The sequence below is a fragment of the Scyliorhinus canicula genome, chromosome 5, assembly GCF_902713615.1.
Source record: "Scyliorhinus canicula chromosome 5, sScyCan1.1, whole genome shotgun sequence".
NCBI classification, from domain to species: Eukaryota; Metazoa; Chordata; class Chondrichthyes; order Carcharhiniformes; family Scyliorhinidae; genus Scyliorhinus; species Scyliorhinus canicula.
Genome location: NC_052150.1, coordinates 200936761 through 200952682, shown reverse-complemented (window position 1 = coordinate 200952682; position 15922 = coordinate 200936761). Strand labels below are relative to the sequence as shown.

Genomic DNA, 15922 nt, shown 5'->3' with positions numbered 1-15922 from the left:
GCGTCCCAGAATTGTAATTATTCCTGGAAAGCAAACCATATCTACTGTTTGCCAAACTGAATTCCGAATAGAATTTTGATGCATTACATTAGTAACAAAATGTGGCCATTTTAACCCCTTGAACAATGATTTCTGATGTCTGTCTTTTCGACAAGCCAAAGATTATTAAACAGAATTCTGTTTCTGCACAATATATTTTTTTAAAGCTGCCTGTTATGTCAAGAGTGTGTGTGAAAGATCAGCCATGCGAATTTGCCACATTCCTATTTTTGGGGTGGAGTTTAGAGTAACAGAAAACTGGGTGTGCTTTTCCAATGGCAGTTTTGGTTTTGGACTGTGGACTTTCTTGGCTCGAGGAGACAGGTCTGTACAGACCTGAACTGAAAAAACAGTATTGGTGAGTTATAAAGTTGAGCTGTGAGAGGTCAACCCTTTTGTGACCAAAATGAATATATCCGGCAGCACTAAGCATGGCTCATGTTGCCTTTGTTTGATGTTAGTGCTGGAAGAGAAATCATTTCTTGAGGTAGTTCTGTATGCTTTCCCAATTGTGGTTTCTTTCCCAGAACAAGACGTTTTCAGTTAGTAAATTTTAATAGCTGAATTAAATAGAAACTGGAATACACTCTGTTTAGATGTGTTTGGTGGAATGTGACAAATGTTATTCCCCTATGATCTGTACTGGAACTCCTGCTTTTCATCATATGCCAATGACTTGGATGGAGGGTCATATCCAAATTTGCAGATGGCACCGAGTTAGAATGCACATTAAGTTATGTGGATGGGAGCAGACAGTTACAAAGGGATGTTGACTAATTTAATGGGGAATACTGTGGCAAATGCAGTTTGATGCAGGAAAATGTGAATTCATCCACTTTGGATCCAAGAGAAACAAATCCAGCATATTATCCAAATATTGAGAGACTAGGAACCATAGAAGAAGAAAGGAATTTGAGTCTATGTACATGAAATGAAATGAAAATCGCTTATTGTCACAAGTAGGCTTCAAATGAAGTTACTGTGAAAAGTTCTTAGTCGCCACATTCCGGCGCCTGATCGGGGAGGCTGGTACGGGAATTGAACTCGCGCTGCGGCCTGCCCGGGTCTGCTTTAAAAGCCAGCTATTTAGCCCTGTGCTAAACCAGCCACTTTTGGGGGAAAAAAGGTAATCAAAAACGTTAACGTAATAAAAACAGAACATACTAGACAATCTCAGCAGGTTTGACCGCATCTGTGGAGAGAAAAGGGAGCTAATGGTTTGAGTCTGGACGAATCTTTGTCAAAGCTGGAGAGATTTGGAAATGGGGTCAGATTTATACTGCAGTGGGTGGGGGGAGGGGGGGGGGCGTGTAGCAGTGAGGTTGGATAGGGGGCCAACGATAGGTGGGAATAGACAAGGATGTCAAGGACAGAAGATAAAAGGAATTGAAATGGAGTGATTAAGGCTAAGAAGGGTGCTGATGATGGCCCATAAAGAGATTAGAATGTGTGAATGGCAGAACAAAGGTGAGCATTGTGTCATAGGGCAACTAGGAACACGTCCCCCATGCGGTCAGGAACTCAGCCCATTGGGGAAGGGCCTTCAGGTGACGCGCCAATGCTGTTTCAATGGCGTGTGACGTAATGGCACCATTTTGGAGGGGGCGGAGGAAACAAGTGGAGGGAGGGGGGAACAATGGTGAGGGAAAACAGACCAACGGAAGAAATCCGCATGAATTTGCTTTTACCTTTGTCGTTAAAGTAATGTTGGCCTTTATCGCAATATGTTGGAATGTAAAATTATATTTCTGTTGTGTGGAAACGTGTTCTGAAATACTTTGTTAAATTATCGAAACTGCACCTCAAAAGTATTTTTTGATTTTGATGGGGTTCAGTGCAGATTCATTAGAATGTGACAGCTTAAAGCACTAAATTGAGGACACTATTACGATCCCAGACCAGACCCCAACAGTCACTAGGATATTGGACAGAAACCCTAATATTTAATTTAATTTGTAAGACTGCGAGGAAAGGATACTTTGTTCCAGGAATGATGGAAAGCTGATCTCGGGTCAAAATCCACATTTAAATACAGTTAGCCAACCCAGGGATACCTGCTGTAAAGAGATCCTTCAGTAAGCGGCTGCAGATTCTTGCCTGTGTCAACTATTGTTTAACCTGTCAGCCTTTTCAGAAACTGCTATTATATTCACATGCAAAATCTTTTCTTTTTTAAATTTAGAGTACCCAATTCATTTTTTTCCAATTAAGGGGCAATTTTTTAGCATGGCCAATCCACCTACCCTGCACATCTTTTGGATTGTGGGGGTGAAACCCACGCAGATATGGGGAGAAAGTGCAAACCACACATGGACAGTGACCCAGAGCCAGGATTGAACCTGGGACCTTGGCATCGTGAGGCAGCAATGCTAACCACTGCCCCACCGTGCTTCCGGAGGCAAAATCTTTTTAACTAAGCAGCTTTGAGAAAAGCTGCTGGTCTGAACAAAGTCAAATCTTTTAACTGAACTGAAGCTCAACATTTGACTGCTCCAACCCCTGACTCCTCCCATTAACCTCCTCCCATTAACGACATCATCTTACCAAGGTCAAACTCAATGGGCTGGATTCACCGATTTGGAGGCTGTGCCGATGCCAGCGTGGTAACTGTAGTGTTTTCCAATGTCAAAATCGGCGGCGAACCCTCACCGATCCTGCGCTGCACCAAGTCAAATACCTGGCTCCCACGATATAAGCGCCTGGAGATTGGCATGCCGATGGCTTGCAGTGGTCGCGTCGTAAAACATGGTGCTGGCCGTGTGCTGACCCGCCTGCCAAATAGTGTCCCCCTGGCCACCTCCCAGCCCTTGCGGAAGCAGCATGGCTCCCGGCTGACTGTGGCTGGACACGATCCGCAGCCACCACGCCGGGTTCCCGACCGCTGAGACCACATGTCCCCCATGTGGTGGGGAACTCGGCCCATCGGGGAGAGCCTCCAGGTGACGCGCCAATGCTGTTTCAACGGCGTGTGACGCGATACCACCATTTCAGAGGGGGCGGAGGATAGAAAACCGGCGCCACCCCCAATATCAGCATCGGAAGGGATTCTCCGCCCGATCGCCGATTATGATATCGGCATCGGGGAACAGTGACTCCTGCCCAATGTCTCTAATTATCTGCTCCCCAGGGAATCGACTTCATACAACCAAATTATGATCCTTTAATTATCCCTGTAGCCAAAGTGTTTGTATTATAAACCAGGAGTTAAAAACAGGTTATTGCAACAGTCATAGGCTTTTAACCCTTACTGCACCAAATAAATATAATACAGTATACCTGAAGTTCCTACATTCATTACAACACTGCATAAATTTGGTGTGTATTCACTTGCGTTTGGAAGATTGAAGAGTAATCAAATTGGGATGATTAAACATTAAAGCTGTTCAATAGGGCAAACGCAGAGAAACTTTCCTCTGGTAAATAAATCCAGAACTTGGTCTTAAAATTAGATCGAAACTATTTAAAGATTAAATTAAAAGGTAGTTGTTCATATTGTTTAGTGGCAATTGGAACTGTGTGGCTGTTGGATCAATTGAACTTTTTGAAATTGAGTTTTTTTTATTTTGTTGTTTTTGGGTTAGGGAATCAAGGAAGCTGGAGCGAAGACCGGATGGAGGAGGCTAGCACGAGGGGACATAGCCTTAAATTGAGGGGTAATAGATATAGGTCAGAGGTGGGTTTTTTACGCAAAGAGTGGTGAGGCCGTGGAATGCCCTACCTGCAACAGTAGTGAACGCGCCAACATTGAGGGCATTTAAAAATTTATTGGATAAGCATATGGATGATAAGGGCATAGTGTAGGTTAGATGGCCTTTAGATTTTTTCCATGTCGGTGCAACATCGAGGGCCGAAGGGCCTGTACTGCGCTGTATCGTTCTATGTTCTAAATGGAACGGAGTCACAATTAACAATGATCGAATAGTATGGCAAGATAGGCTCAAAATACTAAATGGCCTATTCTTTCCTGTTCCTGCATTCCCATTTCCATTGAAATAGTTGTGTCTCGAGGTAATGGAAGTATGGATCAAGATTTCCGCAGGAAGGGAGTAAGATGGGAGTGAACAGCGGGCAATGAAGGGTATACTTCTGAGGTGCAGGATGTAGTTTATTATTCAAACAGAGCAAACAACATCATGCAATAGCTATCATTTTGATGCTGAAATTATATGGCAAATCTATAAAATAATGCAATGCTTTTTCAGAAATGGTGATTGATTCCTGCAACCTCATATTTTAAATGTGAATTAAATTGCTCTGCTGAGTTTAAATTAGGCTCCATTTTAGTTCTAAAAACTAATGATAGACATTTTTAAAGATTGGGCACAAAGATCTGTTGCCATTAGTTTTTGATAGGAAAACGCAGCTGGTTACAAGGCATGGTTTTCTTCCAGATACCATTAAATTGAGACTTCATGCATGACTCACAGTTATGTCAATTTTCAAATGTAATAAAAACCATGTTTTTGTAGGTGTAACTCTATGTAACGAGGAACATATGTTATCCGTGACATTTGAGGACTGGGCAAATCCTAAGCGTGAGATTTTCGGTCATTAGGCAGCCTCACATCCAAGTTGTCAGTTGGCACCAAGACCATAAATATGGTTAAAAGCAGCAAATTTAATAGTGCGCTGGTACCTAATCCACGATTAATCCCTGGTACTGCAGACCTAGCTGTGGAGAGGGTGCAGAAGCGGTTTTTACTAGGATGTTGCCTGGTATGGAGGGCATTAGCTATGAGGAGAGGTTAGGTAAACTCGGTCTGTTCTCACTGGAACAACAGAGGTTGAGAAGCGATCTGATGAAGGTCTACAAGATTGTGAGTGGCATGGACAGGGTGGATAGTCAGACACCCTTCGGGTAGGAGAGTCAAGTACATGGGGACATAGGTTTAAAGTGCGTGGGGAAAAGTTTAGAACAGATGTGAGGGCCAAGTTTTTTTACACAGAGGGTGGTAATTTTATGGATGCGTTGCCTGGGGAGGCACGATAGCGGCATTTAAGGGGCATCTGGCCAAATATATAAATAGGGTGGGAATGGAAGGATGCGGACTCTGTAAGAGCATACGGTTTTAGTTTATGCAGGTACCATGGTCGGCGCAGGCTTGGAGGGCCAAAGGGCCTGTACCTGTGCTGTTTTGTTCTTTGTTCTGACAAAGTGGCCCAGCTATTCTGGTGACGCTGGGGCAATCGCTACTGACTGGAAAGATCGCTGTACCCTAATGTTTCTACGCCTTCCAGCCAGAACTTCATGTCCTGGCTACAGTAGCGATGCTTCAGTGCGGCATCCATGGAGACTGAAGAGTAGCAGTGAAGAGGACATATTCCCTATTACAATATCAGTGACCATATTCAGGCAAATATTTGAAAATCTCGAAGGGTGCATGACCGAGTGAGGTTGTGGGGCCAGGGTGGGTAGCCGTTCGGATTGGGGGGGGGGGGGGGGGGGGGGGGTGCGGTTGGGTCAGGGGGGGTGTTGGAGTGGTGGTTGGTTCAATTGCGCTGTTAATCACTGAGTTGCACCAGAAATGAAACAGTATAACAATTTTAGGATACTTAGCGCATCCAAGTCTCCGCCTCTGAGCTCACTGTTGGAGACATTCATGGAGGGTCCTGGGCAGTGAAAATCAGGCCATTGGAAGTTTAAACTTCCTGGGATATTACAATGCATGTGCATATGTCAAGACTTCCAATGAATTAACAACAAAAGATGTATCAACGTTCACCTCCATTGGAATTGGCAGATCTGGCCCAATGATTGTTTTCATATAATGTTGATGAGCAGAAAAACACTAGGTCATCTATCAAGCTCACCAGATGTGATGATAGAACATTATGTCTATTGCCTGCTTCCCAGCCCCCTTTGTACAGCCATATAATCTTCAGGAAAATGTTTTTAAAAACTATGGAATGATATAATCATTGATTTTCATAATTTAAAATGGAATAATAACTACAGGGTGTTGAGTGGCCCATATTTATGAATTTGAGAACCATATTTGGAGCTCTGCCATTAGCACCTTTACAACAGACTGCATATGCAATGAAAAGAGCAATCTTATTTATGCCTATTTAAATATGATGGGAGAAACTTCCTTGCTTTGATCAAAAACCTCTTGAGAGGCTGCTGTGGATACTCAAATGTAGCTGCAAAGGGATGTGTGTGGGAAAGGCCATAGGGAGGCAAACAAATGGATTATTTTGTCCTGTTGCCAAGTGAAGAAGTCCCAAAGTAGATATTTATGGAAATTATGGAGTGAAGTTACTCGATGCCTATGTGGAATTTGTCATTTTAACAGGAATTACTTAGTTGGAGTACTTGTCAAGCCCTACGTTTGAAACTCATAATACCAAACTAAACATATGCTCTACTTGGATAATGTAGAGGAGGTCAAAAGTGAAAAAGTTGCCCTGTTACTTTATACCTGCCCTCTCCTCAGAACAAAAGTTTTAATCTTAACCTTGCGCCTATTGAGCGACATTAACAAAAGCAGGTTTAAAATGGCCTCTTATTCCTAAATCATCTATGCATACTGCCTATGAGAATGGCCACCGAAGTAAATCTCGAGGATGCTTGCTTTCTTTCACATGGCAATTCATCTGCAGCGCACACAGTGACCAAACAGCATTAACTCCATGTTGATTTAAAGCATGTCTGAAACAATGAACTATTTCAGCCTTGACCTTTTTTTAAACTAGGTACTTCTCTATACTTCCATATCTGTCCAGGGCCTGGTTAATAGCTATTCATCTCATAAATGGTCACTTTCATATAACCATCAGAAAATACATCAGAAGGTCTCTTTACATTGAAGCAGCAGTATATGTTACCAAGTTTTTATTTTGTCTTATTTCTTTCATCTTTATCCCTCCTGCAAATGGCTTTATTGAAGAACCTACCCCGATATTATTTGAGTTACAAATACCTTAGATTCAAGTATAGGGAACAGCATTGTAAGGTTAGAAGATCATATTTGCCAACATAATAGATATTGACGATAATTGTAGACTGTAACGATGTAGACATGATGGTGTAATGGACAGCAGCATCAATGTGGAGAAGCACAAACTGTTGAACTTTGCAAGGACTTTGTGGAGAGACTGTATATTAATTTTGATTGGCACAGTTTTGAAAAAAAAACCTTGGTGTTCATATACACAAATCCTTAAACGTGGCATGGCAAGTTGATAAGATTGTTCAATCAGTTACTTAGTTTTATAAACACAGGTATAGAATATAAATGTGAGTGATCATGACATAACTAGACCTCAGCTGAAGTATTACAGGCAATTCTGGGAACCACACTTGGTAAGATGTAACGGTCTTCAGTAAAGTATGAAGGAGGTTTAGTGAATGTTACCAAGGTTGAGGAAAGTTACATGCAGAGGTTGGAAAAGTTGGGATCCTTCTCCTTGGAACAGAAAGGTTAAGAGGTGACCTAATAGAGATTTACAAATTGGGAGATTTTAATTGAATCATAGAGGTCTATAGCACAGAAAAGGCTGATGTATCCGGTGGAATGATGGTTAGCACTGCTGCTTCACAGCGCCAGGGACCCAGGTTCAATTCCGGCCCTGGGGGTGACTGAGTGCAAACTCCACATTCTACCTGTGTCTACTTGGGTTTCCTGTGCGTGCTCCGGTTTCCCCCCTCAGTTCGAAGATGTGCAGATAGATGGATTGGCCATGCTAAATTGTCCCATAGTGTCCAAGGATGTACAGGTTAGATGGGGTTATGTTGTTGCGGCGATAGGGCAGGGAAGTGGGCCTAGGTCGGGTGCTCTTTCAGAGGGTCAATGAAGACTCGGTGGGCCGAATAGCCTCATTCTGCACTGTAGGATATCCCTGGCCCATCGTGCCTGCGCTGGTCAAAACAACTACCAAAGTATTCTAATCCCATTTTCAAGCACTTGGCCCATAGCCTTGTATGCCTTGGCATTGCAAGTGCACATCTAAATACTTACTAAATATTTTGAATGTCTCTGTCTCCACTTCCCTTTCAGACATGAGGCCCAGACTCCCACCATCCTCTGGGTGGAAATGTATTTCCTCACATCCCTTCTAAACTACCTGCCCCTTACCTTAAATCTAAGGTCATTCATCCCTCCACCAAGGGGAACGGTTTCTTCCTGTCTACTCTAATCTATCTATGCCCCTCATAATTTTATACATCTCAATAATGTCCCCCCTCAGCCTCCTCTGCTCCAAGGAAAACAGCCCCAGTCTATCCAGTCTCACTTCATAGCTAAAACTCTCCAGCCTTGTCAATATCCTTGAAAATCTCCTCTGCACCTTTTCCAGTGCTATCACAACCCTCCCATAATGTGGATTCCATAACTCCACACAGTACTCGAGCTGTGGCCTAGCCAACGTTTTATACAGTTCCAGCATAACCCCCATGCTCATAAACACCATGCCTCGCCTAATAAAGGCAAGTATACCATATGCCTTCTTAACTACTGTCTCCGCCTGCCCTGCTACCTTAAGGGACCAGTGTACATGCACACCAAGGTCCCTCTAATCCTCTATGCTTCCCAGAGTCCTGCCGTTCATCATGTATTCCCTTGCAGTACTTGTCCTGTCCAAGTGAATCACCTCGCACTTATCTGGATTGAATTCCATTTGCCATGGATCAGCCCATCTGACCAGCCCGTCTATATCCTCCTGTAATCTGAGGCTATCCTCCGCACTATTTACCTCCCCACTAATTTTTTGTATCATCCGTAAACATACTGATCAATCCTCTGACATTCATGTCTAAATCGTTTATATAAACCACAAACATCAAGGGCCACAACACTGGCAAGACCCCACTGGACACAGGCATTCAGTCAGAAAAACACCCCTCTAAGGGCAGCACGGAGACACAGTGGTTAGCACTGCTGCCTCACACACGGAGGACCCCGGTTTGAATTCTGGCCCTGGGTCACTGTCCGTGTGGAGTGTGCACATTCTCCCCGTGCCTGCATGGGTTTCACCCCCACAACCCAAAGATGTGTAGGATAGGTGGATTGGCCACGCTAAATTGCCCCTTAATTAAAAAAAAAATAATTGGGTACTCTAAAATTTATTTAAAAAAAAAGAAAAACACCCCTCGACCATCACCTTGGCTTCCTGCCACCTTGAAATCTGGATCCAATTTGCCAAATTTCCTTGGATCCCATGGACTCTTAACTTCGCTGTCAGTCTCCCATGTGGGACCTTAGCAAAAGCCTTACTGATGTCCAAGTAGACTACATCAAATGCACTGCCCTCATCTACACACCTGGTCACCTCTTCCAAATTCCTCTTTAACAAAACCATGTTGACTGTTCTTGATTACTCCCTGCGTTTCCAAATGCAAATGAATTCTTTCTCTCAGAATTGCTTCCAATAGTTTCCCCACCACTGTGGTTAGACAGACTAGCCTGTAGTTTCCTGGTTTATTCCTTCCACCCTTCTTGAATAATGGTACCACGTTAGCTATCCTCTAATCTTCCAGCACCTCTCCTGTGGCCAGAGAAAATGATTGCCAGCGCCCCTGCTATTACCGCCCTTGACTCACTGAACAGTCAGATGGAGGAAAACTATTCCTTCTGGAGAGTGGGTCAATAACCAGAGATCATATATCTAAAATGATTGGCAAACAGTGTGGACTGGAAGTGTGCAGAGTTTTTATCTGCTCGGCCTTTCGAGACCTGGAACACACAACCTGAAAAGTGGGTGGAAACTGATTTGAAAGGAAGATGTCAAGTACTTGAGAATGAGGAACTTGCAGGTAGCAGACAAACATCAGGGAACTAAGTCTAAGCATGATGGCCCTTTCAAGGAACCAGCAGAGGCACAATGTGCTGTTGGGTTCTTTAATTGAGTTTATAGACTTTTATCTTGATGGTTTTTTTGGAGGTGACCAATTTCTATGCTGATTTATACCTGTGTTTATACTGCAGGCATCTACATTTTTAGATTGTCTCAAAAGCGACCAAAATTACTGATGCAAATATTCTGAGAAAAGCTAGTTTCCAATGTGCTTTTGAGCTACTTACGATTCAGAATCTTGAAAACCAACTTTAGATTTGGAACCAGACGATAAAACCATAACCTCTTCCAAAGCCTTGGACTAATAGCAGTTCTCATCTTTACCTTCCCATGTGACTTAACTGGTCATATTGGAACATTGTACTGTTTGTTGTGCATCACAGAAAAGTAGGTGTTTGTATGCATATCAACAAAAAAGTATGAGTTCAATTCAAAAGCCTGCAAAGCTCATCAAATGCTTGTGTGCCATCCTCAAGAGGATAAATCATGATGGTTGAGTTCCCAAACTATGCAATATAATTCCAGCTTTAGTGTTCCAGAGTACTTTGAATAAACTCCGCACTGGTGCACCTGGCTGCAATATTAGAGGGTGCACTGTAGCAGCCCACCAAGTTTTACATAAAGAGCACCTTCAAACTCCACAACTTCGATCACCAAAGAGGCCCAAAGCACCAAGTTCACGATCACCATCAAACCACACAGACTTCCAAGAGTTCAAAGACTAAACCTATTATGATCTTCAGACAGAAGGGCCAATAAGTGTAGCCTCACCAATTTAGCCCATGTCCTTAAAATAAATCGAGCAAAAAACGTTTTAAAGTATCTCTATTTGGCAGTCTTTCCTTTGGTCGCTTTTTATTGAGGATTGTACTGAATTAATTGGTTCATGAATTACAGCTAGTCTTGGTAATTTTAAACATTGTACTCTATACTGTGCATCTATTTACAATTCGAGAGTTAACACTGATTTGATATGTATTAGGTGATTACTGATTTTTCTGGTATGGCGTAGAATATAGTTAGGTTCTATTGGAATGGTTTAGTGATCTACAATTTTCATGTTGGGCCTTGTATTTTGAACTGTACCTCCTAGTTCTAAATTCTCCCATGAAAGGAAACAAATCCAGTCGAGCCCCCTCATCACTGCAGGAAATCCTAGTCCCAACCATCTTAATGGTTCCTACAGATTGGAGGGTAGCAAATGTAACTCCGCTGTTCAGAAAGAGAGGTAGAGAGAAAACAGGGAGCTGTAGGCCAGTGAGCCTAACGTTGGTAGTAGGGAAGTTGCTGGAGTCCATTATCAAGAATTTCATAGCACAATATTTGGAAAGCAGTGGTATAATCAGACAAGGTCAGCATTCATTTGCAAAAGGAAAAACATGCTTGGCAAATCTGCTAGAATTCTTTGAAGATGTTACTAGTAGAGTTGACCAGGGAGACCCGGGGATGTTGTTTATTTAGACTTTAATAAGGCTTTCGATAAGGTCTCGCGTAGCAGATTACTATGTAAAGTTAAAGCGCATTGGATTATGGGTAGTGTCTTGAGATGGATAGAAAGCTGGTTAGCAGACAGGAAGCAAAAAGTTGTAAAAAATGGGTCTTTTTCTGATTGGCAGGCAGTGACTAGTGGGGTACCACAGGGATCTGAGCCAGGACTCCAACTGTTCCCCTTGTATATTAATGATTTGGCGAGGGAACTAAATGCATTATCTCCAAATTTGCAGATGATACAAAGTTGGGTGGGAGGGTGAACTGTGAGGAGGATGCAGAGATGCTTCAGCGGGATTTGGACAGGCTGAGTGAGTGGGCACATGCATGGCAGATGCAGTATAATGTGGATAAGTGTGAGTTATACGCTTCTTCGGTAGCAAAAATAGGAAGGCAGATTATTATTTGAATGGGTGCAAATTGAGAGAGGTGGATACCTCATAGAACATAGAACAGTACAGCACAGAACAGGCCCTTCGGCCCTCGATGTTGTGCCGAGCAATGATCACCCTACTTAAACCCACGTAACCCGTATACCCGTAACCCAACAATCCCCCCATTAACCTTACACTACGGGCAATTTAGCATGGCCAATCCACCTAACCCTCACATCTTTGGACTGTGGGAAGAAACCGGAGCACCCGGAGGAAACCCACGCACACACGGGGAGGACGTGCAGACTCCACACAGACAGTGACCCAGCCGGGAATCGAACCTGGGACCACTGGAGCTGTGAAGCATTGATGCTAACCACCATGCTACCGTGAGGCCCCCAACCTCAGTGAGACCTTGGTGTCCACATGCAAAAGTCCCTGAGAAATATCACTGTTCCTTCACTGACATTTAGTCAAATCCTCCCTTCATAACAGCACTTGTGGTTATACCTACACAAGATGACTGTTGTGCTTCAAGAGGCCAACCCACCACATCCTTCTCATGAAATAAGAGGTGGACAACACATACTCATGCCTCATGGAAGAAATAAAAGAAAATATTGTTTGACTAATCTTTTTTGAGTTTTTGAGGATGGAAAGGTCCAGGTTGATGAGGGGAAACCAGTGGATTAGTATATTTGGAATTTCCGAAACCATTCAGTAACAAGTTTATGTTTGTGGGATCTCAGGTAATGTATTAGCATGGCGTGTGGATGGTTAACGGACAAAGGGTAGGAATGAATATTCCGACGTCAGGTTGATATTAGTGGAGTGCCACGTGGATCAATGTGAGGACTCAGCTATTTCCGATCAATATCAATGACATACATGAGGGGGGTCCATTGTAATGCATCCAAGTTTGCTGACAGGACAAAGCTAGATGAAAAAGTAAACTGGAAAAGGTGCAAAGAGGCCGCCATGGGATGTATAGACCAGGTAAGCAAGTGGACAAAAAGATGGCAGATGGGTTATGGTGTAGGGATCATCCATTTTGTTAGGAAGGATAGAAAAGCAGGATTTTTTTTTTCCTTTAAATGGCGAAACACCAGTAAATGACAGTATTCAGAGAGACTTGGGTGTCCTTGTACACAAATCAGAGTTACCATCCAGGAATGGCATCCAATTAGAAGGAGATAATAGAATGTTTGTCTTTCTTTTGAAGGAGTGTAAGAGAAAGGAAATAGTGCTGCATTTATGTAGGGCTCTGGTGAGCCCATACTTAGAGGCCTTTGTCGATTTTAATCTTATTTTCTAAGAATATGTTTGCCTTGGTTGGGGGGGGGGGGGGGGGGCTTAGGTGTGTAATGAATTTTTACTAAATTGTTTGCTGGAATGAGGGCTGTCATGTGAGGAGAGATGGTTCTGTCTGCAATTTAGGAAAATGAGAGGTGATCCCATTGAAATGTGTAACATTCTGATGAAGTAGTTGCCTCACAGCGTAAAGGACCCGGGTTCGATCCCAGCCCTGGGTCACTGTCCGTGTGGAGTTCCTATACTCCCCGTGTCTGCGTGGGTCTCGCCCCACAACCCAAAGATCTACAAGGTAGGTGGATTGGCCACGCTAAATTGCCCCTTAATTGGAAAATTAAAAAAAACATTCTGATATGGCAAGTATGTTTAGATGCTGATATAAACAAAAGAAAAATGCTGGGATTCTCAACATGTGTGGACAGGGAAACGGTACAACATTTATGACTCTTCTGCAGAATTGAGATGCTGAGAGATTGTTTCCCTGGCTATAGAGGCTTGAAATCGGTAGATTGTGAATTTTTTGTGAATTCTTTTCCCAGACGGCTGTCGATGCTCACCATTTGTCTATATTGAAGACCGATCAAGATTTCTGGGCATGGGGGATACCAAGGGATTGGAGGGATAAGGCATGAAACTGGAGTTACTGTAGAAGTTCAGCCATGATTTTATTGAATGATGGGGCAGGCCTGAGGGCTATAAAAGAAAGTCCTGCATTTATTTAGTGTGTTTCACAACATCACATCCCAAATTGGTTTACAGCCACCTGTGTTCTTGTGTTCTACCTGACTGATTGCTGAGCTTGGCCAGGCTGTATGGAACATTGGCATCTTGTTGAGTTTCAACTCCTATAATCTATTCACCTCTGCAAACATCGCAAATCTTTTCTTGCTCCACTGTCATATAAGCCCTTGTCTACTCTTTTGTCTTCTCTGGCTGCAATCTCGCCAATAACCTACTCACTGACTCCTTGACCTCCATCCTCTGCAAATTTTAAAATCTTTTCTACACTGGAGTCCTGCTTGCCTACGCAAGGCTCATCCTTTGATCCACACTGACTCCGTGTCCCAAAGGCATTGAAAACTTGTGCTGAGCTGTCCATTTTCCATTGCGTTTCTGCACCCCGCTGCCCCTGTAACTTTCTCTCGCCTGATATTCTTTCACATACCCGTAGATCCGTGGCTCTGGTCTTCTGTATGTTCTTTGTTCCATTATCATAGCTGAACTTTCAGCAACTGTGGCTCTGCCTTATTGGACATGCCTGCCTCTTCTGCCTTGATCTTTAAACACCTTCCAGAAATAAATCTCCATGGCCAAATATTCTCGATTCTTCCACAAAGATTAGGTGTCATTTTTCCTATTCATGTGAAAAGTTTTGAGATATCTATGTTACAGTTGGCATCTAAATAAGGGCGACTTGCATGGTAGAGACATCCAATGGTGATAATCAAATAGTTAAATTTGATCAGAATTAGAGAAAGATTCAGGAGGAGGCATGGTCTGAATGTTGTTCTGATCATATGGCAATCTCTTTGCCAAAACAAAAGAGTGACTGTTTCATGTCAATGAAAAGTCATTGGCCTGAAATGTTAACTGTTGTTTCCATCCCAACAGAGTAGTTTCTTGACCTGCTGAGCGTTTCCAATATTCTCTTTTTGATTCGGGGTTCTAGCATCTGCAGTGTTTTGCTTTTGCTGTCTGACCACTCTGCTGGAAAAAATTCATTATATTTACTGTAATTATCAATACCTATTAAAATGCTTGGCTAAATAAGTCAGTATTTCCATTAGCTATTTTGTCCTTCTAATTGGGCATTCTTCAACTGTACCACCATTAGTAGAGTAGAATTGATTAATGGGGAGAGAAAAATTGGGGCTGGTGGGTGGAATTGGAGGAAGAGGAAGTTCCAACAACCACTAATGACCATCAAGGTAACATTGTAAATTGTGCTGTGGGCAATGACTTCTTTGTTACATTTTAGTATCATTGGCTTCCAGTGCATTAGGTTTGAAGTTGGTCTTGTTACTTTCATTGGTTACTCTGTGTACATAGTCATTGTGCTTGATTTTTTTTTTGCTTCATGTTGCCATATATAGAAAAAAACTTTTTTGTCCATTGCCCCTCTTTTCTTTCTATTTGATTGCACTTGCAAGCTACAAGATTTCTTACTTTCGCAAACATGACATTTCTGTCGGCACAAAATTGACTTCCAAAATTTTGGTGGTTTGACCTTTATTTAAACAAAGGGAAATAAGCCAAAAAAAAGGTCCTTATCTGAATCTATGCCTTCTGCAACTGAATAAATGAGCAGGGTTTAAGACCAGTATTACTACTATTAACTAACCCTGTTGTCTTTATTCTTCTAATGCAGCTCACAGACTAGATAAGACCATGGTTCGCCTAACAAAAAGGAGGCTGTCAGACTCTCAAGTGGTCCAGCGACTCTGGAATGCTATTGAAGTCATCCGCAATCAGAAGCAAATTGCAAACTTGGACAGGATAACAAAGTATGTCCTTAGTTTAAAACTGGGTTTTTAAATAGTAAATGAAGAACTTTGCTGAGAGGAGTTCTTTCTCGCTTTGAAAAAAAATTAAGCTCAATTACGCTTTTATACCCGATATAGCCAGATTCTCTTTGACTACTTATTGGTAAGCAGGAATAAACTTGAATAGGAAATATTTCATTTTACCATTTTGTAAATGTGAAAAGCATTCGGATAACAATATTTTACATTTAACTAGTATTTTATTAAACATTTCAAAATGATCTGCCACAAAATCAGCTATGTTTGGAGCATAGGAAGTTTAGGGTAGACAGGTCCTTCGACTGGATAACCAAAACTGGAAGACTTATAGCGGCTTATCTATTTCTTCCTTGCGGATCCAGTTTCTGGATCTAAGCTCTATGCTATTTACTT

The 15922-nt window shown here is 42.5% G+C and overlaps 1 protein-coding gene across 6 annotated transcripts in view; it reads left to right on the top strand.

The window, feature by feature from the left end:
• Window positions 1-15922, top strand: part of zmynd11 (zinc finger, MYND-type containing 11) — a 254526-nt gene that overhangs the window by 100766 nt on the left and 137838 nt on the right. For 4 of the 6 annotated variants that reach the window (XM_038798347.1, XM_038798346.1, XM_038798348.1 and 1 more), the window contains one exon: window positions 15376-15511. The exons of the other annotated variants lie outside the window; for them this stretch is intronic. In XM_038798347.1, the coding sequence (XP_038654275.1) occupies window positions 15396-15511 (116 nt within the window). In that variant the 5' untranslated portion in view covers window positions 15376-15395. Of the gene's footprint in view, window positions 1-15375; window positions 15512-15922 lie in introns of those variants that run through there. 6 annotated transcript variants of the gene reach the window in all.